The 23,823-nt window shown below is 48.0% G+C and overlaps 1 protein-coding gene across 1 annotated transcript; it reads right to left on the bottom strand.

Annotated features, from left to right (window-relative positions):
* Positions 1 to 223: 223 nt before the first annotated feature.
* Positions 224 to 17,555, bottom strand: GBX1 (gastrulation brain homeobox 1). The gene is made up of 2 exons (XM_045564996.1): positions 16,879 to 17,555; positions 224 to 1,337 (listed from the first exon to the last, which is right to left on the bottom strand). The coding sequence occupies exons 1-2, from the start codon at positions 17,408 to 17,410 to the stop codon at positions 796 to 798; spliced, it is 1,074 nt and encodes a 357-aa protein (XP_045420952.1). The 5' UTR covers positions 17,411 to 17,555; the 3' UTR covers positions 224 to 795.
* Between the last annotated feature and the right edge of the window lie 6,268 nt (positions 17,556 to 23,823).

Below are 23,823 nucleotides of genomic sequence, written 5' to 3'. Positions count from 1 at the left end.
ATACAAAAGGGAGTGAATCTCTACCCTGAAGTCTGCCAACTCTTCCAAAGAGGAGAGAGCAAAAATGAAGGAGCTTGCCTGTTTAGCGGGTAGAGGGAAGACAAGCAGCGTGTTGGGAGCACACGGTGTGGCAGTGAGCAGTCCCGAGTGGAGAAGCACAGGATGGAGGTAAGTAGTTCACATGGGGGGCGCTGGGGGGCTGAAGAATTTCTATGGAGGCCAGTGACAGTTCCATTCCATTTCTCTGTAAAGGAGGCAAGATGGTGCCCGCTCCAAAGGAGTAGTAGGATGGAATGAGCTCTGGCTGAGGACCAAGGAAACAACTTTCCCAATCTCTCTCAGGGGTGCAGACAGACAGAGACAGATAGCTCCAGATATACAAACTTTACACAAAATAAATAAGGAGCTGCCATCTGCTTGGCTAGGGTACGGTCCTGGATTCCTCCCCTCTGCAGTAGCTGTTCCAGGGCATTAGCCATGGAACCTTCAGGCCCTAGAAATCATAACCCTACCCTTCCCCAGGAGTCCACCTCGGTCCTCACAGCACCTCAACAATCAGAACCTGAGCCCCTTTACCCTGCAGCCCCTAGTCCTGAAGGTGTCTGGAACAGGCTCAGGGCCAAGTACCCACATCTCAGGTTCCTGGAGGAGTACACGAAGGGCTAGGTTAATTGCCAACTAGCCCCTCTCCCGGAGTCGAATCACACTGTAGCCCCTCTGGTCCACAGAATCCTAACTCAGTCTCTCACGGGCTCAGGCACAGATCCATCGCCTTCCTAAGTCCTTGGTGCCCATTCAGGGCCGGGCCCCTTGCTCCATTTGTTGGTGCTGGCTCCGCACAGCAAACCTGTTGACATGCACAGGTATGGGCACGACAATCTTGGGGTTTCTTACAGGCTCCCCAGAACGGCTGCTCACATTGCCAGCTTTGATGCGCTTCCACTTGGCCCGTCGATTCTGAAACCAGATCTTGACCTGCACCTCACTGAGCTTGAGGGCGTGGGCGATCTGGGAACGCTCTGTCAAGCTCAGGTATTTCTTGCAGTGAAACTCCTTCTCCAACTCCAAAAGCTGCTCACTGGTAAACGCTGTGCGACGCCGTCGGCTTTTCCCCCCGGGAGCTGTGACCCCTGCTGCCACCGGTGCCCCCTCCTCAGTTCCAGTCCCCAGGCTTCCCTTTAGCTTCGGTTTAGGTCCCAGAAGAGCCCCCGGGGCCCCTGCAGAACTGTCCAGGAAACCGTCGTCCTCGCTGTCGCCCCCGGAGCCCTCTTCCTCCTGTTCGCTGCCTGCTGGGTCTCCTGCTGGTGCCTCATCTGAGCTGTATACCTTCCCCTCTGCTGTGGGGGGTGAGGAACCAATGGAGGGGGAGGGAGAAGGCAAGGAAAGGACAGTTTGGAGGAGGCGCAAGGAACCATGGCCAGGAATGGGGGTGGAAGACAGCAGGGAAAGATGCAGACGTGGAGAGACGGGGAGGAGAGGAGACAGAAGGGTCACACATCCAAGGTGGAGAACGGGGAAGGGGTTTAGGGAAGACAAAGAAATGGGAAGAAAGGCATTAACCAGCACAGATTTCACTACGGAAAAGTGAGGGAGGCAGTAAGTGTATGGACAATGACCCCTCAACTTTCCCACCACCCCGTCTCATTGTCCTGACCCACCACCTCCCCAGCTTCTTCCAAACCCGGAGAGCAAGGGCCCAACGTCTCACTTGGACACCACCACATCCCAAGCCAGACCTCACAGCCTCAGGTCCCAGAATGGAGCAGTGTCAGACCCGGCTTAAGGTCCTTCCAGAGCACTACTGTGGGAAGGAGTGAAGGAGAACTGACCTTCGCAGGACAGATGGGGAGATGAGGGCTGTCAGCCTTGGTTATTCCCCGAGGAATCCTCATCTGGCCCAGCTAGCAAGAGCCATCCCATGACCTCTATTCTTTCTTCTCTTTTCCCTCTTCACTAGATCTAGAATCACAGAATCTCACTTCCAGATGGCCTTCAAGGTCATCTGATCTGTTCCCCCCACCCTGCCCCCAAATTTGGGTCCAAGAATTGTTATCAAAGGAGCTGGGAGTCAGGTTTCCTCACCAGCCCCATTCCCAATTCTCCTTAACCAGACACCCAGCCTGGAATGGGAGTCCCAGCCACGTGGCACCTTGTCCGTGGCCAGATTTTTCTCCCAGTTACTTAGGCCTCCTGACCCCCTTTTGATCAATATCCTTAATTTTAAAACGACAACAACATCATCTCTTTCCCACCTTCCCTCTTTCCTGGCCAAGGTTGCCTGAGCAGCACAAACAGCTGCTTTCTGCTCAAGTTCAGAATCCTGAGGGTCCTGAGCTTGCTGTCCCCTGGGAGGACTGGAGGGAATATGGGAGGAGGAGGAGGAGGAAGAATCAGAAGTGCAATGAGGAAAAATATAGAGAAGGAAATGGTGAAAAAGAAATATTGACTCAGTAGATAACTGATTATTTGTAATCACAGGCATATAAATATTTTAATCCACACATAATTCTAAAATTTAATTCAACCATTGGTTTTAATCTTCTTATCCACCGATGTATTTTATCAGAACTCCAAATAATGCATTACAAATGTTTTCAGTGTTTGAGTTTTACAAACTCTCCTGTTTTCTGCCCAAAGGACCAAAGAGCAGTGAAACAACACAAAGTCAACCGACCAATAGGGAAGAGAACAGAGAAAATGGATAATCTGTAAACTGAATAGTTAACTGTTTCCAAGAGAGTTCAGTGTGTAAAGGTGGGAGGCCTTCCTAAACATCTGCGGGAGCGAATCTGTGTCTACCAAGTGTCACACGTTCGTGCATAAGCACACTCAGAGGTTGAGAGTACAGCTCGAAGTAAACAAAATTCAGGGCACAGTGAAATGCTTTATAAGAGAGAGAGGGTATGCGTGTGTCCGTGGATAGAATGAACGCCTCCCCGCCCCATTCTCCAGAGTCGTCCCTCTCCCCTCACTGATGTAGTCTACACGTGTTCCTTTTCCTCACTGACATTTTCTTCTGTGGCCAGAATTCTCAGCCCCTGTCCACATCCCCCACCTCCATCCCAATCAGCCTCGAACCTCAAGGCTGTCTTCATCTCTCCCCTTTTCTTCCTCTTGTGCTTCCTTCTTCATCTAACCTTCACAAAGCCCGAGCGGCACACCCCAGTTTAGGCTCACCCCGTCTTCCCATGTTGCTCCTACTCGTTGCTTTTCACCAGCAAATGGTCTCATTCTCTCTTTACCAGCCTGCACAAGCTTCCCTGGTGCCCAGCGCCAAGCCCTGTGTGGATAAGTACCATACACTACCTGCAGATGATGCGTTCCTCACGATACCTCTCACCGTCCTGTGCTCTCTCCCACATCCCATCCCTAGCCATATCCGTTTTGTTTTCTGTAAGATTTACATCCTTGGTGTCTTCCTTCATTTCATCAAGGGCTTGTCCCCACACTATTTTCTGCTTCTACAGAACTTAAAGTGTCCCAAACTGAACTTCGGACAGATCAGCTCTTCCTCATCTCTCCCCACATCTTCCGCATCTCAGTTAATAGTAACTCCAGCTTCTGTGTGTTCAAACCAAACCTTGATGCCACGCTTCACTCCTCTCTGTCACAGCCCACGTCCAACTCACCCACGAATCCTGCTGGTGCTGATGCCTTTACAACATACCTGGAGCCCAACGCCTTCTCACCACCTCCTCTGCTACCAACTAGTCCACGCCAGCACCATCTCTGACCTGGCTCACCGACACCTTCTCCTAACTGGTTTCCCGGCTCTGCCCTTACCATTCCCCCTGCCCAGTTTTCTTCCCTCTGTTTGGAATACTATACTCTTCACCTGGATCTTCGCTCTGACTCGTTCCCTACTTCCTTCAGGTTTTTATTTTATCAACGAGAACTTCGCTGATCATCCTTTTAAAATGATCCTTTTAGACTCTCCCCCCATACTCCCTAAGTCCCTTCTCTGATTTATGTGTTACTATAGCACATGCCACCAATTTTATGCATTTATTTTATTGGCTGTCTCGTCCTATTAGAATATAAGCTTAATAAAGGTAGGGGTTTTAAATATTTTCAATTCACTATATATCTTCAGCACTTTGAAAATTACCTGCACAGAGTAGGCACTCAATAAATACTTGTTGACTAAATAAAAGAAACTATTTCCAAGCACTGTGTGTGTGCTCTCTCTCCCTCTCCCTCTTTCCTTCCTTTCTTGTTGCTTCCTTTCTCAAGCCTCTCCTAAGATGTTCCCCCAAACCCCACCCTACTGCAGCTCCAGTGCCCATAAGACATCATCCCCATGCATATTGTTCTACCCCCTTTTCAGAATTCCTCAGATTTCACATTAGCTGGAAAGGACCCCACACACAGTGGAAATCTATAGGATCTTAGAAATCTACAGGGTGGCAAAAGAAGTTAAGGACAATTACAATACCATTACTAAATCCTCTAACTTTCCTTTTTAAAATATAGTAAATAATAACAGAAGGAATCACAAAAGCTTGTAAAATAGCTCAATATTACAACATCTTAAACAGTGCTAAAAAAAGCAGAAACCACATTTCAGGGCTTGAAGGATGAAATCATTTAGTGCAGTTCCAAGCACCCAGGAGGTGTCCAATAAATCTAAATTGATGATGATTGAGATGAGGCTCCCAGGTTCCTGGATCTGGCAGGACCCTCCTGAGATCATATCATCCATCCCTCTGTCTTCAGACAGATCCATAAAATCAAGCCCACGTGAGCGAGCCACCCTCAGCGCTGCTTTTAAAAGCCATTCAAGGAGCACAGGTTCACAACCTCTCTTGGTTATTTGATCCCGGTGGGATGCTGAGTGGCAGGGGCGAGATTTTCTTTCTGAGCCTTTGTAATCATGACACTGAAGACTCTGATAAGCAACTCTTGGAACAAAATGGGGCTGGGGCAATAGAAAAAAGAGGGGAAAGTACAGCCATACACCTCAGAGGAGAGCAACATCGACAATGAGTGAGGCAGACAAGGAGTGGGAGAAAGAAGCAAGGCCAAAGCAGACAGAAAGTGACACGGGCAAGAGAGAAGCGGGATAGAGAAGTGGCAGAAGAATTAGATGATGAGTAGAGAAAATGAAACAGCTGAAAAGTTTATAGAAGGGAAAGAGAAAATAGGAAAAAAAAAATCAGGGGAAAGAAAGCAAAAAGTGCTTTTTAAAAAACACTCTTACCTACTACCTACCTCCTCCGACCTTGCCCCAGAATATTGATGCATTTGGAGCAAAGCAAAACCCTTTGCCCTGCCATTTGCTCTCTGCTGCCCCAACAGAAGGAGACTACAGAGCGCAACAGCCAAAGTGATGGGGACGGAGGCAGAGGAACAGGATGAGCAAAACAGTGGTGTGAGCCTTTACAATCTAGCAATCCCAAAACAGTTTACTATTTTCTCATGAATTAGCTGAGAAATAAATGCAAAATATTTTTTATCCAATTTATAATGAATCTTAATGGTAAAAATAAACAAAATAAAAATCGCATATAAAAATTTGGAATTGACTAAAAATTGAAAGAAGTAAATCTTTTTTTTCCCCCCAGAGACAGGGTCCCTCTCTGTCGTCCAGGCTAAAGTGCAGTGGCACAATTAGAGCTCACTGTAACTTCCAACTCCCAGGCTCAAACGATCCTCCTGCCTCAGCCGACAGGCAACAACCACCCACGCCTGGCTAATTTTTAAATTTTTTGTAGAGATGAGGTCTCGCTATGTTGACCAGGCTAGTCTTAAACTCCTGGCCTCAAGCGATCCTCCTGCCTCAGCCTCCCAAAGTGCTGGGATTAACAGGTGTGAGCTACACGCCCAGTGCAAATCTTTTAAATAAAATTCCTATTTGCAAAATTTGATTTAGAATAATTAGACGTGGTAAATATAATGTCCATATAAGTAAATTTCCAACTGCAGACACTATAATTGGTTGATATAAGCAAAAATATTTGATAAACAAAACAAGATTTCATTAAAAATTTTACATGAACAATAATGATTCTGATTAGAATGCTTTCAGCAAAATGAAAATGTTTAAATTGGAAAAAATTTGACTGTGCTAGGTAGGCAGGCCAAACAGACAGAAAGATTCTGTCTGTTCCTTTGTGTATGAGCATGATATCATTGGTAATAAGAAGAGTATATTGAGTTTCTACCTTGTTCCCTACAGGTAAGTCTAGAGCTTGTGAAAAACATTTGGTTGGCCAGGGAGAATGATTATAGGACAGACTGGTTATTAGGAAACATGCAGAGTTCATGTGAATCCTCCTGGTAGATGCTGTTATCCTAAGAACCAGAAATCACAAGGTTTGCACCGCGATTTCTCATAGAATTCCTGCTAGGGGCACTGATCCCACCCCAGAGAACAGCACTCAGGCTCCAGGGGATGAGCTTGCATGGGGCCTTCCTTTTGAGAGGAGGGGAAGCAGCTCTGGAGGCAGAGGGAAGCCCCACCTCGGCAATGGGCTGGGTCAGGCTGGGGAATAAATCAAGGGCCAAAGAATCCATGGTAGTTATTCTCCAGTAGCAAGAATACTCAGCACCAGACTCGCACGATCTAGAGTGGCAGTCCTTCAGTCTTCAGTGACCAAGGATGATGGAGAGCCACCGAGGGAGTAGAGGACAACTTTAGACACCAGCTACAGAAACTCTTCTAGCCCTTGTGCTTCTCCTCATTCATGCAGTTACCGTAGCTCCTGTGTTATTATAGCTTATAGAAAATCAACTGGCTTTATAGAACAGAATTCCCTCCCTTCTGACTTCCCTTCCCTCTACTTCAAAAACAGCTACCCTACCACTCTCCCCATCCGCTCTCAGGAGAAGTTCCCTCCTGCCCTGCTCTTCCCAGGACAGTGAACCTCCTCCTGATCTTCCCAGGTCAACTGCTCATCTCCCTGGATACAGCTCCAACTTGGGTGGGGTCCAAAGGTGGTAAGAAACAGATCATCCCTCAAAAAAGATATATTTGCCATCAACTCCCATTTCTAAATCCTCATTTCGTCACCATGCCCAGTTATTTCTCTGTTCTTTTCAGACACAGTACTTTCTCTCATTGTTTATAACAACCAGCTCACTTTCAGTGTGTTTTCGCTTATTCCCCCATTAATTTCATGCTTCCATGTGCTACTACTCCTTCCTATAATTTAGGCACAATAGGAACATTCATTTTTACTTTCTCTCTCTCCACTCTTCCCATGACTGCTCAGCATTCTTTACTCCAAATCCACAGGAGAATTTTCTCTACATCACTCCACCCAGAGCCCCTCCCAGCTTCGCGACAAGTCCAGGGGGATTTCCTACCACCGAGCTCAGAGCCCCTTTCATGGCATACTAACATTGCCACTGCCGAGAACACCCTTGTATGACCTTTAACTTTTCAAAACATTTTTCACATGTATTATCTTATTTTATCTTCAAGCAACTCACTGAAGTAGAGCAGCTCTATTATTATTAGTAATAGGAGAGTTAACAACCTTATTTTCAGGTTTAAAAAAATGGAGTTTCAGAAAGATTAAATGCTTTTCCTAAGTCACATAGATGGGGACAGAACACCATGTCTAGAACCTTGGTCTCCTGTAGCTCCAGTGAATGCTCTTTCCATTTTGTCCAGTAAAATATTTTCTTCTCGCCTCCCACTTGAAGTGAAAGCCGTCTCTCTAGATGCCTCATTGGATGAATCACCTTCTTATTCAATTCAGGTTCAGATCTCCTCCCTGTCACTTATCACCACAGAGCTCCAGCCTATTCGCTGATAGTGTCCCTTGGCATTCTCAGAGAAGATGCTTGAAACTGGCACAGGAGAGGCCTCACTGGCCAGGCTTCACCTGTCCCGTAACAGGCTATTTCTCCCATCTTCCCCAAGACAAAATTCCCACCAGGTCTTTCTCCCACTTCTTTCTGTCCTTATTGGTTTGTATGATATAATGTTACCGGTCAGTGTTCCTTTTATTTAAAACAGGTATTTTCTGACTTTAAAAATAATATTGCCAAACTATGGAAAGAGTTTTAATGCTAGTTTCCTCTAGCTTCTAGTTTACAACGGTCTCCCTCGCCCCTCAGTCTTTCTTGTGTAGGAATCAGAACACAGAGCCAGCCTCACTGAGGGAAGGAAACTTTCCCCCGTCCCTCTCTGCCTCCCTCGTTACCCGGCACTCCCAGATCTCTGCCATCGCGCCTCGACCACCCTAGCCAGCCCGAGGCGGGGGGGCTCAGCGTGGCCTTTCAGTATTCCTCCCCAGCACTGAAAGGGAGCTGAGGGTCCACTCTTTTCCTGCTTTCTGGTTGAGGAAGACATCTGTTTTGGGTTGGTTTTGTCTGCACAGTGTCCCCTGCCCCTTTAGTTCAGGAATAGCACCCCTTTCCTTTAGGGCACTGCCTCTTCCCTTCAACCCAGTACCCCGTGGGGCTGTGAATGGCATTTCTCTACCTTCCTGACCAAGGTGGGCATGTGACCCAGATCTAACCAATTGCAACATGCTATCCTCCCGGGACATGACGCAAGCTAGTCAGTCAGTCATCCTAGGGTTTTATATACACTAGACTCCACCAGGGTCCCAACCTGGGATTATAAAACTTTAGAGCTGCATATGCTTGTGCCCTCTCCTACCTCTCACTAAAGGAAGGAAGCTGTCTTAAGGAGAGAATGAGATGGAGACAGAGAGAAGAGCAGGCTGAGAGCAGGAAAGAGAGTCCTAACAAGAGTTTGCATTCATGGATCCACTCAGGTATTAATACCTCACAGTTACATGAATCAAAACATCCTCATCTTAGCTCACATCAGAGTTGAGCTACTGTCACCAAAAGCCCAAAGAGTTCTAAGTACAATGCTGTAATTAGAAGAGATAATTGGCTGGGCACCGTGCCTCATGCCTGTAATCCCAGCACTTCGGGAGGCTGCGGCAGGAGGATTGCTTGAGGCCAGGAGCTTGAGGCCAGCCCAGGCAACATAGTGAGACTCCACCCATAGCTACAAAACAAAATAATAATAAAAACAAGAGACAATAATCATATGACTCTAGGGAAAGTAAGCCTCTCCACCTCATTCCCATAACTCTCTCATCCAAAATAATTTTTCCATATTACCTGAAATTATTTATAATAATACCACTTAAAATTCCACCAGTTTAAAATTCATTTGGACTTTAAAAATCTCGTTAATCCACCAGCATGTGAATTAGTTTAATCCACTGGCTTTGGTCCTAACATCAAATTGAGATCAGACATATATGAGGAAATAGAAATTTTGATGAGGAAAACAGGAGAAGTATTTTTTTTAATGGAGAGAAAAGGAGAACAGGCCCCACTGAGGCACAGGACAGGGGCTTTGGGCAGCCTTGGGATCTACAGAGGACACCAGAATGTCAGACGGGGAAACCAAGAGGAGGGAGAAAAAGCCAAAGAAAAATTTGAAATCCACCCCTATTAGACTCAGCACAAGGTTCTTTCCTGGCAGTCCTGTATAATCAGTTCTCAGAATCCGGCTCTCTCTATCACCACTCTCAGAAATGTTTGTCCTTATTAGTACACAGTGTCACCTATCCTACGCCATTCCTAGTCAAGAGATCTTTCCCAGCTTAATTCCCAGGAAATCTCCCCACCTATTTCCAGTGCAAGGACAAAAACAATCCCTTGGGCACCTATTACTTTCAGGATGCTGTACAAATACCTTTGCATCTCATCCTCAACGCTGTGAGGTAAGTATTAGTGCCCTTATTTTACCGGTGACATGCAGAGGTTAGTACTTCACTGCAGAGCACAAAGAAAGAGCAGCACCAGCATCTGTACTGAGCGTTGTCGACCAAAGCCCATGCCGGTTCCTCTGTTCCACCTCATCTTTGCAAATGCGGAATGTACAAAGAGACTGATTTCTCATATTCTCCTATCATAAATACTGTAGCAGATGGAGAAACAATATAGGCCAGGAACTGATTCCACAACACAACTTTTTCTTCACTGCTCCCTTCCTCACCAGGTAAAGTTGGTCGCAATTGATCCTCAATCTATTTGGCCTAGGCAAAATCTATTCCTGCCTTTACCAAATGTTTCTCTCTCTCATTGAATATGACAGCTCTACATAGTCATAGCTCAAGTACCACCTTCCCAGTCCCAGGTGACAAAGCCTTTTCCACCCTAAAGTCCAGCCCTGATTTCACCTCGAGATGTCTGACTCCAGCCGGCCTCCTCTTCCTTTTCCACAACCACAAGAACTCAGCACTGAAAAGTATAGAATGTCCCCCAGGCCTTTCGCTCAGGATGCCTTTTTTTTTTTTTAAGAAACAATTCATTAATAAAGGAATCCTGATAGATGAAAATGGAATTGTAGAGCTAGAAGCAACCTTAGAGGTCACCTGTTCAAACCCTTAATTTTACTGATGAGAAAGCCAAGACACAGAGAGGTGTGATTTGGCCCAGATCACGCAGTTACGTACTTGTAGCACCCAACAAAATCCACAGACCGGTTGCCACCCCTTCCAGCAAGCACACAGCTTCTTACCTTCACTCTCAGGACAATTACATTTCCTTCCCTCCATGGAGACACCTCTGCATCACTTCTCTTCCCAGTGCTCCAACGCGCAGTTCCCTTTTCTCCACTACTTCTGTTATGATACCACCTTCTCCATAATTCAGACAGGAAATCTGTCTTCCACTCCCTCCAGTTCAGAAGTGTTTTCCTGTTTCTCTCAGTCCTCACTTTTTGAATAGCGCTTTTTGTTCATAACCCTAGTCTCAGTGAGTTCCTGCAGCCCCTGCTTTTAATACAGATGTTCCTTTCCATCCCTTGAGGATGGGCCCTGTCCCCTCCATGACGGCCACTGAGGACACTACAGTGCTGTCTCTTCCTACTGCACCTCAATTCAACCCATGTGGGTCACTCTCGCATTACACCATATCCAAGCATCCCTTCTTCCTCTCACCCTTTCTCCCAATTAGTCCTAGCACATCAATATTTCATCCTATTACTCTAAACTGATAATTTTCTCCCAGCACGACCATATTTCTAATAAAAATCCCCAGCCTCCTCTACTTCCTAATCCAGGCCTCTTGTGGCTGCAGACACCACCTGCATAGAGAGCTCTGTCCTTTTCATTACTTCAGATGCAAGGTTTCCTCTTTCCTACTCCCAGCATGGTGCATTTACCCATTCCTTCTAAATAAAACTTCTCTCCTCCCACCAAACACTTTCCTTCTCATCATTCCTATTTAAGCCTCTTTCTTCTTGTTCATCTACTCTATTACTTCTCTCCTTTCTTTCGCATTTAATATGATGGCTGTACACAGTCATAGCTCAGGTACCACCTCCCCAATCCCAGATGACAAAGCCTTTTCCACCCTAAAGCCCAGCCCTGATTTCACCTCAAAATGCATGTATCCCAGGCTGCCTCCTCTTCCAAATCAGTTTCACCAAAAAGACTCTCCTTTTGGCCCGGCGCAGTGGCTCATGCCTGTAATACCAACACCTTGGGAGGCTGAGGTGGAAGGATCACTTGAGCTCAGGAGTTCAAGGCAACAGTTAGCTATGATCACCCACTGTACTCCAGCCTGCGTGACAAAGTGAGACCTTGGTTGTCTCAAAAAAAAAAAAAAATCCTTCTTTTCCCATTACTTCCAATGCAGAATTCTTGCTTCCTATTATACACCTTCTTATTGTAACATTTCTCTCAATGCAAGGAACTTTGCTCATAATATTATGTTCCTCCTTCTTTCCAATTAAGATATTTCCCCTCATTATTCCAATTACTGCCTCTGTCCCATTATTCCCAGTACAGACTATTCAACAGACTATTCATGCCCATCACTCTAAGAATTCTCCTCTTAATCATCCAGAATACGTATCTCCATAATTACATGTGCCACTACAGAAACCCTTTCTCTCTGCCAATGCCCCCCACAAGTGTTACCTATGGCACAAGACATCTCAGCACCCCATTCCAATCCTCCTAACAAAATTTTCCTCTTGTCACTTCTGAGATTTATCTCCGAAACAGGGGTTCTTCACTCTTTTTATGCCCTGAACTCCTTTGGCAGTCTGATAAAGCCTTCTTAGAATAATGCTTTTAAGTGTACATCTGTATACCAACTATATTACTTAGCCAACTATATTAAAATATAGTTTAAAATACTTAAAATTGAATTTGTGACATTTCTTTATTAATTGATTAAACAAGTTCCCTCCAAAGATTGTAAATTTATATCAATAATCAATGTCTATGCTTTCTATCAGTGACAAAAACTTCATGTACTGCTGAAACTGTTATGATTTTTGGCCGACATTAATAATTAAAGTTAGTACCAAATTTTAGTTAGAAGTTAGTAAAAATAAAGATGCAATTTTTTTCCTACCCATAGTTAACAGATCCCCTGACAAAAGGTCCAGATTAAGAACCCTAGTTTAAACATTGAGACCTATGAAATTAAAAGGAATTAAAAGTAATCTGAACCAAAACTTTTGGTCCAGATGAGGAAACCAAAGCCTAGAGAAGTTACACGTCTTGGAATCTCCCATAGTGTCTCAAACATACTAAGCCCATAGTAGATGTACAATAAATGTTCCCTGAATTTAACTAAGTGACTTGTCAAAATTACACAGCTAATGAGTGATAAAGTTGAGACGAGCTCACGTGTCACAATTCCTAAATAAATGTTCCTTCAATCATATAAAGTAAATGAAACATTTGTCTTTCTATAAATGTCAACGGAGCAATCATTCTCACTGTATGCACTTCCTCAAAACTTCTAGAAAAACATACTCTGGATCTTTATCACTTCCTAAAAAATTCTCCCTCTTGTATCTAACAATACAATGTTTGCTTCTACATCACACTATCACTTTCTGTTTTCCTCTCAAAAGTAAATATCATATCTTGACAGTCATAATAGAAATGCATTCGGAAATTAATTAATGGTCATCTAAAATGTTCCTTAGATACAATCAGGTGCATAGCTTACAGCAATCAGCACTTGAATATTGTGCTCCTAGGAAGTTTCCACGGTCTGCTTGCATAATTTCCATTATTACTGACAACTCTATTCAGAAATTAGCAAATCCTTTTCTGTTAATTTTTTAAAATAATGTTCAGTACACTGCCATCTCTCAGGTTTGCCCTACCATATTCTCTTATCTTCTATATCACCCTCAACTACAAATGTTTTCTCTTCTTCGCCATGCCCAATACTGGTATTATCTCTCATGTCAATCTCCCACTATATTTTTATCATCCATCTAACAGTTATATATGGAGTATCTACCATCCTTCACTCCCAAGCTTTCACATTCAGGCAATCCAACCTTTTTCTCCTTGAATGAATCATTGCTCTAGAAACCCCCAATTTAAAGTTTTCTTTTTTTTGTATTTCTCCAAACAGACAGCTCTTTTCATCATTCTCACAGCACACAGCATCCTCTTCACCCATCCTCTCTGGGACGCATATCTGCACCACATCTTGCCCATGACAAGTGAGCTTTGATCATGCTTAGCCAGGGCTCACGCAAACCTTCAGGCACACGAAATCATCTCTGTCCACCCCACCTGAGGCAGAATCCTGCTCTCTTCTCTCCATTATTCCTAGTACACTGAAGATTCATTATTCCACCCTGATTCAAAGCTCCTTTTCCCCCGTCACTTTCACATGACTCTGTTCTTACAACTCTCTAGATCTGTTATGTTGAATATGGTCACCACTATTCACCTGAGGCTACGGATCACCTGAAACATGGCTAGTCCAAATGAAGACATGCTGGGAGTGTAAAATAACACTGGATTCTGAAGACTTAGTATGAAAAGAGGATATATCTCATAAAAAGTGTTTATACTGATTAATGTTGAAATATTTTGGACATATTGAGTTAAATAAAATGTATTAATAAAATTAATTTTACCTTTTTAATATGGCTACTAAAAACTTTTTAATTACATATATGGCTTGCATTATATTTCTACTAGCCAGCACTGCTTTGGGCTCTTCTGTTGATTCATACTTTAATCTTCCCAGCAGTTCAAAATTCTCTCCTCTTTATTATTCTTCCTAAAAGACCTTCCCCAACTAGCCCACTGCTCCCCACATTCCAAACCTAGAACTTTTCAAACTACCATTCTCAATACCTTTCTACCCCATTATTTCTGTCTATAGTATTTCTTTTCATTTGCTAATACAGCTTCTACCCCTGCAATGAAATCATAATGTAGTTCTGTTTTCTTCATTAATTCTAGTAGAGAGTGATATCTGTCTTAACTCTCAGCAAATTAAAAAAATAGTTCCTGTAATTCCCAACAAAAAGAACTTCACTCATCATTCTCCAAATTGGCCTATATATACTACAATTTCATTGAAAGTGGCCAGTAATTGTGACATACTAAACAAATGTAAATTCATAATAATTTCAGACCAGTGTTGCTCATTCACACCGGGAGCGCAATTTTTCCTCTCTCATATTAAAGACTGCATTCTTTCTCCAAACTCTTCTAATGGTGAGGTTTCCACTCTGGTTATTCATAGCAGAGAACTCTCTTACTTCACTCCAAATACTTACATACAATTCCCAAAACAAAGTACTTGTTTACCAACCATTTTTAGCAAGGGCCATGTGTCATCACTTCCCAAACTGATTTTATGTCTAACATTTCCGTAAGTGCATTTTGTTTTCTCAGTGATTTCAGGAAAAACTCAAGACTGAGAAGGTGGATGTGAGTGGCTTGGCCATGAAGAGTTGGGAGAGTCTGTACGCAGTGATGAGAAGCACCGGTCACAGGTAAGGGCTTCCATTCATTGTCCTCTGAATGCTCCTTCTGGAAGACTCTCCTCCTTACTACTCTGTCCCAGCCCCCCCCCCATAAACCCTTTATGTGTATCTCTTCCCAGTATGAGTGATTACCTTTATTCTAGCACTTTCTCAAAATTCTTCTGTAAGGCCTCCTTCCCGTCATTCTTAGCAAAGAAATTCCTTGCCTTTACTCCAAGAACAACACAAGTCTCCTTTTTTGCTTCCGATATTTTCCTCAGATGAAGATCTTTTCTTCATCATTCCATATAAATTTCAGTTTCCCATCACTCCCAGTATTGAAAAACCTTTAAAGAAAATTACTCCTAGTGTTTAAATTTGTCCTTCTTCCCCTAGCACTTTTATTTAGCTCCCTCCCAATTCTCTCAGGACAGAACTCACACACACACACACACACACACACACATACTCACTCCTGACCTGGTGATATTGTCTGTCATTTAGTTCAGTCCAGAAGTCCTTCTTCCAATAGAGAGCCCTCTGCTCCCTCATACTCTCTTTGGACATTCCAGGATACAGCTCCTTCCTTGGTCCTTTCCTATATTCTTATCTCTTCCATATTTCTCTTATGTTCTTTCTTTTGCTTATTCCTCTCTCTCTGAATGTCTGCTTCTATAGCCAATATTCTATCTGCTTCAGAAAAGAGCCCCCATTATACATGTGGGTCAAAAGGGGGACCTGAAGGGGTAGGACAAGTTGCTTTTCTCCTACCTTCCAGTTGCTGCTCTATCTCTTCCTTACGATCCTCTTTAGAAGATGCTACTCTGACTTCGGTCATTGGATCCACCTGGTCCAACCAGGTACAAAAAAGAAAACAACAGCTGCATCCCCAAAGCCAAAATGCCCAGGGCTAAAGGGGAAAAGAAGAGGAAGACAAGCCCTATGGCAGCCTTTGGCTCTAGAAGAGTGATCAGCCCTTTGGACAATTTTAGGAAGGGCCCAGAAACCTATCATCAAGAATTGTCTCTTCCTGGCAAAGGACAGAAAGACTCATGCATCTCCTTGTCTCCATGAGTGTCAGTCCCCAGGCCTATGGGGTAATTTCTACCTGCTAAACTAGATGCAATGAATGACTGAGCAGAGGCGGATTCATCCTGATGCTAAAGTTTAAGCTTCAGAGCCCCCCCACTTGCATGTGGCCCCTATTTTTCTTAAATAGGGCCCACCAAATTGTATAAGCTTTGGCTCTCAGAACACCTAGATCTGTCTGCATAGAAGAAAGATTTTCTGGCTTATAGGGTTAAGGACCCATAGGTTGGAAAGGAGAGTTCTAAAGGAATTGATCCTAAACAGGATTCAGTTTAATATACCCTGTCTCTGGAGAGAGCACCCTCCCATGCAGGATCCAGGGCTCTTGAATTATCTCTTAGCTGAATCCTAGCTGGATTCTTGACTTCAGGTCTTTGGGCCACACCCAACCTAGCCCAGCCTTTAGCCTCTCCCTTGGCCTCCCAGTCGGCCCTGATCCAGTGGGTGCTAGGACCCCTGCTAGGTAACGTACCCTTCGGCTCCCTGCTCGGTTATTCAAGGCTTAGCTCTAAATCTGCCAATTCAGAAGTGACCTCTGCTACTAAGGTGATGTCACAGTCACCACCGCTTTAAGACCCTCCCTTTGCCCCTGCATCCAGAGCTCATCCTTGCCCTCTGAGTGTCTGGGGTCCATTCAATCTTCTCCTCAGAAGCCAAAACGTGCCCTGCCTTACTGAACTGACAGCTGCTCCAACATACCCTCACCTTGGTCCCCCCAGGAATCCACCCTTGTAGCTTCTCTACTCCTGAAAGAGGAGAAAAATGAAGGAATGCTGAAAAAGAGCCTGGGCCGAGGCTTGAGGGCTAGGATGCTGGGAGGAAAGGCACTAATTTGGAAGACAGTACTGGGAACTCTTCAGTTAGGTTTCAGGCGCTCTGGGTCCAGGACAGGGCAGGGGCTCTGGGATCTAGAGACGCTGTGTCTGGAACTGAATCGGAGTCAGAACCTGCGCGCGACCTGGGAGTCTGACTCCAGGGCTCCAGGCAGGTGCCGAGATTCCGAGCAGGTTCCCGTCTGCGATTTCCAGGTGAACGCGCCTCCCGCCCGGCGTCCCTGCACTTACCGGGCAGACTTGGGAAAGTCTCTGAGAAGTGCGGAGGCGGGGGCGGTGGGGGCTCTGCCACTTTCTCCCGGGCCGGCAGCAGCTCGTCGGCTTCCAGCCCGCCCTCTGGGCGTCGGCCGCCCGGCTCGGGGTTGTTTCGGGCAGCAGTGGCGGCGGCGGCGGCGGCGGCGAGCTCCGGGGGCCCGTAGAAGGCGTCGGGCGGCTCCGCGAAGCTGGGCAGCGCGGTGGTCAGCGCCACCATCGAGGGCACGGCCTGACCCAGACCCGCGCAGAAGGTGTTAGTAAGGCGGCCCGCAAAGGAGGCCAGCGGGGCAAGGGGCGGGAGGCCGGCGGACAGCGGTGCAGGGGCCAGCGCCTGCGGCAGCACCAGCGGCCGGTAGGGCATGAACATGGGGTAGCCGGTGTAGACCAAGTGGCCGGAGCGCGGCGGCGGCGGCCCGATCAAGGAGTCGATGGAGAAGGCAGTGCCCGGGCCCCCGCCGCTGCCCGCGCCGCTGCTCCCGGGGGCGCCGCCGCCTCCGGCTCTCTGCATGGTGCCCGGAGCTGCGGCCGCCCCGGGGCGCTCCTCTCCGGGCGCCGCCGTGCGCCCCGCGGCTTGGGCGCCCCGCGCGGACACGCAGGGCTCGGTCCCTGACTCCCGGCCGAGGTGGCGGCGGGGCGCGGGCTCGGCGCAGTGTGGCTCCGGCGCCGCGCTCCCTCTCTCTCATAAGGAGGGAGGGGGCGGGTGAGCGGGCGGGCTGGGGGTGTCGCCCTCCGGACTCATCCATCTTCCTCAAATTACGCTTCACTTCCTCCCTCCGCCCGCCGCCGCCGCGCCCGGCTCCCGCTCCCTCCGCAGAGCCCGTTCCCAGCGGCCCGGCCGGCCGGCCCGGGACCCCCGCCGGCCCCCGCGGCCCAACCAACTATTATTAATGGAGATTGATGAGGCCGGACACGCCGCTTTGTGAAAGTTTGTGGCCGACGAGAAGGCGGCGGCAGCTGCAGAGCCGGTCCCCTTCCCTCTGCCCAGCCCGCCCTCCACCCAGCCCACCCGGCCAGGCTCGGCCGGGCTCTGAGGGCCAGTGGGAGGCGGCCCAGGCCGGACGGGGCGCGGGGCGACAGGCAAGGAGGGCGCACCAGGAGGGGAGGCCAGCGGGGCCGCACTACAGCGCCCCTCCGCCGCCGCCCTCCAGACCCCGGGCCACCCCGGCTCGCCTCCCCGCCCCGACGTCCCTTTCCGGCCCCCAGAGCAAGCCCGGGCGCGGCGGGCGGGACAGCACCCCGCCGTCCCCTCGGGCGAGGGAGGCGAGGCAGCGACGGCAGGGGGCGCGCTGCGCGCGCCCGGACCTGCGGCTTAGGTAGGGCCACTCTTACGGGGCCCGTTTCCTCCTGTCTCCCCACCCCATCCGCACGCTCTCCTCTGGTCTCTGCTTTCTTGGCTTTGGCTCTTCCCCTTCCTCCTCGTTTACCCCTCCATCGCCAACTTCCCTTAGTCCATTATTCTCACCTCCGGTAATTTCCCCTAGTGCCCCGCACTATGCCAAGTACTTACCATTCCTCTCACCTTTCCCTCCATCTTTCTCCCATCCTTTACATTCTTTTCCTTTCTCTCACTCTTCTTCCCTTTCCCACCTGCGTTTCTACTCCTTTTCCCAATTGTTTGGCTCTTTCCCATCTCATCCCTTATCCCAGTCCGTCTTAGTCTATTTTTTTCTCATTTCTTGCCTCTTTCTCTGTATCTTGTCTGTCTGTCTATCTCCCTCCCGCGCTCTCTCTCCCTCTTCTGCTATTAATTTCCCTGATTGGCTCCCCGGCTCCAGCACTGCTGATGAGCCCTATTCATTCCCAGGCCTGACACTCCCGACCTGCCCTAGCTGATTGCTGGGGGCTGGCCCCAGGAGCGCTGATGAGCCCCAAGGGTCAGCTGTGCTAATTATCCGCTAATTGTAGATGACTCTGCTCACCTCCCCCATTCTCAGACACAGAAATGGTGGTGCCCTAACCCTTTTACCTTCCCCGTCCTCCTGATTCCCAGCAGTGGAGTTGTCAATCTAGAGGCAAAAGTCACAGACACTTTGGCTTGATAGGTGTCTCAGGTCAGTGGGCAAGAAAAAGACTAAAGACAGGCAGTCAACAGAAGAGTGACCCAAGCTTTAGGACACAGAGCAAGCCTGGCCGGCTGAAGTCAGTATTATCTGATCACTAGGAAACTGTTACTTAATTCAGGTGGGGCCAGGGAGAGCCAAAATAGTTAAAACTAATTATAGCAAAACCAGGCAAGTTTAGGAAGATGCAGTCTAAGTAGGGGAAGTAATTTGGATCTAGTGAGGAGGAAAACCTATACCAAAGAGTCTCAGGTTGTCCAGCCAAGACAGAGCAGGACAGGAGGGAACTATGGATCTCAGTGATATTTGTTTCAATTAGGAGTGCTGTGTTGGCCTAGTGAACACAGCTAATGTCAGGCTGATGTATGTAAAATCAGCACCCTGAAAGACACTGTCACCAGGGTGGACTACAGAAGAGGACAGGACTCAAGAAGGGAGCTTTCTTTGGTTATGCATTGACTGATAATTCATCAGAGGTCAACAAAGTCCTGATTTACCATGGGTACTACATTAAACTCAGTGAAACTTCTAAGAGACAAGTCTGGTGGGACAATGATGTCACGATGGAGAAAGAAGAGGTGCCTTAGCTTAGGTCTGGGAATCCCAACTCACTACTGCAATACTTGTCTAAAGATATTCTTCAGAACAACCCTATGTTAAATTAACCAAGCACTTCACTGTGAAAGATCAGACTTCAAAAGTGTATTGTATTTACAAAGTGAGAAGTCAAGTACTTGGTTTGATGGCTTAACAGTGTTGGATACATAATAGAGGTTTATTGACTTGATAAATTATAGAGGTAACTTTGGGCTACGATAACTGAAATTAAAGCTGTATGAGCACCAATCAAATAAGGCATGAAGGAAGAGCCATTTTTAAAAATAATTGCCATTCATTTATTGCACAAGTAATAAAATCACGCAGTACAAAATTCCAAAAGTTCAAAAGAATATATACTGAAACATCTCCCTCCCACCAGTTCCCTCAATAAAAGGCCACTTTAATAAGCCTGTCACTCTCTGGTAGGACAGAGTGGATGATGCATTGTCAAGGACTCAAGGTTAAAGACCCTCTGCTCTTGAAGGTGTATGTCACCTAGCTCAAGCCAACAGCTTATTTCTCAGAACTATATTCAGTAAAGTGGATTCTCTACTCAAGCCAGCACAGAGAGTACAGGCTTAAAGCTTGGTGCCAACAATTCCTAGTGGGCCACCAATTCTGAACTGAGGCAAGTGAGACCTCAGGGACTTTGTATTGACCTGGTGTGGTTCATCTTTGTTAGATACTGTATTTTATAACCTATTTATATCCTCTATCTGTTCCTTTGCCATGCTGGGGTTATGAAGTGTGACTTCCATGTTGTCCTTGATATTCAATAACATTCACATATATAGTGGCAACTGCAGCAGCCCATTTCCTTTCCCTGCCCTTTCATGGAGCATGGAACTGAGGCCATATGGTAAACGGAGAAAGCACTGGCTGAAGTAAATGACCTGGAGGCAAGTACCTGTTCTGACCCCACAATGGGCCATGTGACTTTGACCTCTCTTTGACTTAACTTCTCCATCTGTGAGAGAGGGTGATTATCATCTAGTCTGCCTAGACAAAAAACCTGTGAAAGGATCAAATGAATATGAGAAAACAACTTCCAAATGAGTTCTTCCTGCACTAAATAGACAAAGAGTAGAATGGCCAAGAATGGAAGGGACTCATCTTCCCCCAGATCAGCAACACTACAAAATCTGCTTGTTACTCTCCCATCAGTACCAAGAACAGACGTTGCCTTGATCAAATTGGGACAGAGCTGGCTCCTTTCTTTACCAGCAGAAAACCATGGTTCTACTGAATCTCTGAACAGTCCCATGATGAGCAAGTGCCTCGTCTCATTGTCTAAAACGGAATTCTAGAAGTGCTGCTTTAACTGTCCACATGCTCTGACTTGTCCCACTCTCACTTGTGCATATGTTTGGGAAATGCTTCTACGGAGGAATTTTATTTTTAATCTACCCTCTCTGCTTGTACCTATGTCGGGCCTCATCATCGGGCCTCTCCTTCATGTACTGCCAACCAGCACCTAGGATGCTAAGAAAGAAGTATTCTAAAGTCAAAGTCAACAGATCCATACCTTCCACTCAGTCATTGGCCAGGGAAGTCCTCTCACGCTGGGTAGCCTTGGGCCCTGTCCGCGGGTACCCTCTGGTGGCAGCAGCGCGTAACTGCGGTCACTGAGAAGGAGGTGCGGAGTGCTGCAGCGCCCCCTGGCGTTGGTCCAGGAGACGCGCGGAGGGCAAGGAAACAGGTCCAGGAGAGCGGTCCAAGAGCGAGCGCGCGAGGCACTTCTGGGTAGTTGTGAGTGCGCTGGTTGGGCGGGCGGATTGTACATGAGTGTCTTAAAGTCTCGTATGCATGCGTGCAGGTTTCTGTATGTTTTCTGTGCCGAGGTGTTTGAGCCCTGTGTATCTGCTGTGCTAAAAGTGTGCCGTATGTGTGAGCCCACGCGTTCACACGCGGGTGGGTTGCTGGTGGGGAGGTCCGCGCCTCCAGTGCAGGGCGGAGTCCTCATGGAGGCGTGAAATTGGTTTGGAGCAAACACATTACGGAAAGCAATTACCGGGGAGAGGCTCTGGACCCGCGGGACCAACAGCCAGGAGGCTGGGGAGGAAGCTCCCTGGCTTACAAGTAGTCTGGATGTCTAACCCGGGAAAGGACCTTCCTGACACTGCCCAGCTAAGGGGACAACATGTGAAGTTAGGCACAGCCCCCTTTTTTGGCCACTCCACGTGGCTTTGCTTCCCTTATTCCTTAAAAAAGCACATCTCGTGATCCAACGCTCACTATATATATGGTCAGAAATCCCTCTCCCCCTTCTAATCACTTTAGGTACCCCCTCCTTCCGCGAAGTCTTCCCAGATCCCAACCCCTATTCTTCACCTTCCTCTTCGTGTCCTCAGCTCCTGCTCGCACATTTATTTTGCATTCATTTTATTGTTCTGTGTATTCTAACTAGTTGTTCACACACTTGTTTCTCAGACTAGATTGAAAATTCATCGAGGGCAGAAGCATGTCTCATTCATAGCTGTGTACCTAGTAATAAAGCCTGGAGCTCAGGAAGCACAAAATAAATAAAGTGGATGGGATTAAATAGAATTTCCATCAAAATTCATAAACAGGGCTCTTGAGAGAGTCATCCCCTTAAGAGTCAGGATTCTCTTAGAACAGAGCTTTAAACATCTTTCACGTGCCAGTGATCCCACATCTATGCGCCCAGACCTGCCCTCGTCTCTGAACTCCAGATTCATAGATCCAAATGCCCTCTTAACACAGCCTCTTTGGGATGTTTAATAGGCAGCTTCAATTCGATGTATCCAACATCGACCCTTTGATTCCTGTTCCTTTCTCATCTTCCCCACCCTAGTAATTATTTGTAGCACCACCATCCATCCAGTTATTCAAGCCAAAAAACTGGGAATCACCCTGCATGACGCTTTTCTTCAGCTCCCCACATCCGCTCCACAGCAAGTCCCATTAACGCTCCAGAGGATCCCAGACCCCACCCGCCACACCCACCTCCTGCCTGGACCACTGCAGCCGCCTCCCGGTGGCCTCTCCGGTCCTCTGCGGCCTCGCCCCTCCCACGCCACTCAACAGCCGGCGCCAGCTTTCAGAGCCTCCATCTCTGCTCTTCCCCGCTCTACTCACATGGCTGATTCCTCCTTGTCATTCAGGCCCCAGGTTAAATGTGACCTCCTCAGAGTAGGTTTCCCTGTCACCCAATCGAAAATAGCTCCCACTCTGTCACATCTCCGTTTTGCCAGTGTCTCCGGAGGTTTATCAGCTTCTGACACCTCCTCATGTTTGCTTAGCGCCTCCCTGTTCCCACCAGAAAGCCAACTCCGGTGGGGACCGGAGGGCAGGCCTTGTCTCCCGCGCCACCCGTTGTGGAACAAAGAATGAGCGCTGGGACATTCCCCCAGGCTCCCACCCCGACCCGGGGCCAAGGCGGGGTCTCCAAGGGACAGCCCCACGCGGCCCGTGACAGTGAGTGGGGTTCGAATGGCAGGTTCCCGCGAACACGCCTGGGGGAAGACGCCTTCCTGACCCCTGACCTTCACCCTGTGAGGTGGGGCCTGACCTCTAACCTTCACCCTGTGAGGTGGGGCCTGGAGTTTCCACAGCCGAGAGCCTCCACCGCTTGCCGACCCCCAGCCCCGCCCCGAGCCGCGCCCCCGTCCCGGAAGCCAGACAGGCCGGTCGGCCCAAGGCCCGCGAGGCCAGGGCGGGAATCCGGGCCCACTCGCTTCCGCTCCGCTTCTCCTCAGCCGCGGGCTCCTCGCGCCTCCCGGCCCCGCCCCCGCCGCCGTGCGCGCCGCGGTTGGCGGGAAAGTCGAGCTCTGGCGCGTGCGCACTCTGGAGCCCCGGGCGCTCTGCTCGCGACCCTGGACGCCGCGGTTCACGGTGCACTTGACTAGCTGCTCTGTGGCGACCTCCTTCCCGCAGGTTCCTCTTATAAAATCCCGGGACTGCAGTGACCCTCGGGGACTCTCCCTCTCTGTCCCTTTATGGATGCGGAAACTTGAGCCCAGAGAGGCAAGAGACTTACGTGTCCCCACAAGTTACTGGCAGAGTTGCACCAGAAGCAGGGTCACGTAGCCCTCGGCGCCATGCTCTTGCCGCCACAGAGCTTTAAGGAAGGAGCAGATAAAAAGAGGCAGGAGCGAGGCGTGCATCGGGCGCTCCCTGACCTACAGTGTCAGGCAATGGTAGAGCTGGTTCCCTTTTCCTAAGCGTGGGCTTTTTGCTCTCACCTGAGCCGCGGTTACCCTCCGCGCTCGGCCGCCACCTGCCCGGCGCGCTCCCGCCT

This window comes from Lemur catta, chromosome 11, assembly GCF_020740605.2.
Source record: "Lemur catta isolate mLemCat1 chromosome 11, mLemCat1.pri, whole genome shotgun sequence".
Taxonomy (NCBI): domain Eukaryota; kingdom Metazoa; phylum Chordata; class Mammalia; order Primates; family Lemuridae; genus Lemur; species Lemur catta.
This window is presented reverse-complemented; position numbering and strand designations above follow the sequence as displayed.

Bases quoted from the DNA above. Each gene is read 5' to 3' on its own strand.
- GBX1 (XM_045564996.1), bottom strand. From the start codon at position 17,410: ATGCAGAGAGCCGGAGGCGGCGGCGCCCCCGGGAGCAGCGGCGCGGGC. The intron at 1,338-16,878 runs GTAAGTGCAGGG...CACCCCCCACAG, and splicing joins GACTTTCCCAAGTCTGCCCG to CAGAGGGGAAGGTATACAGC.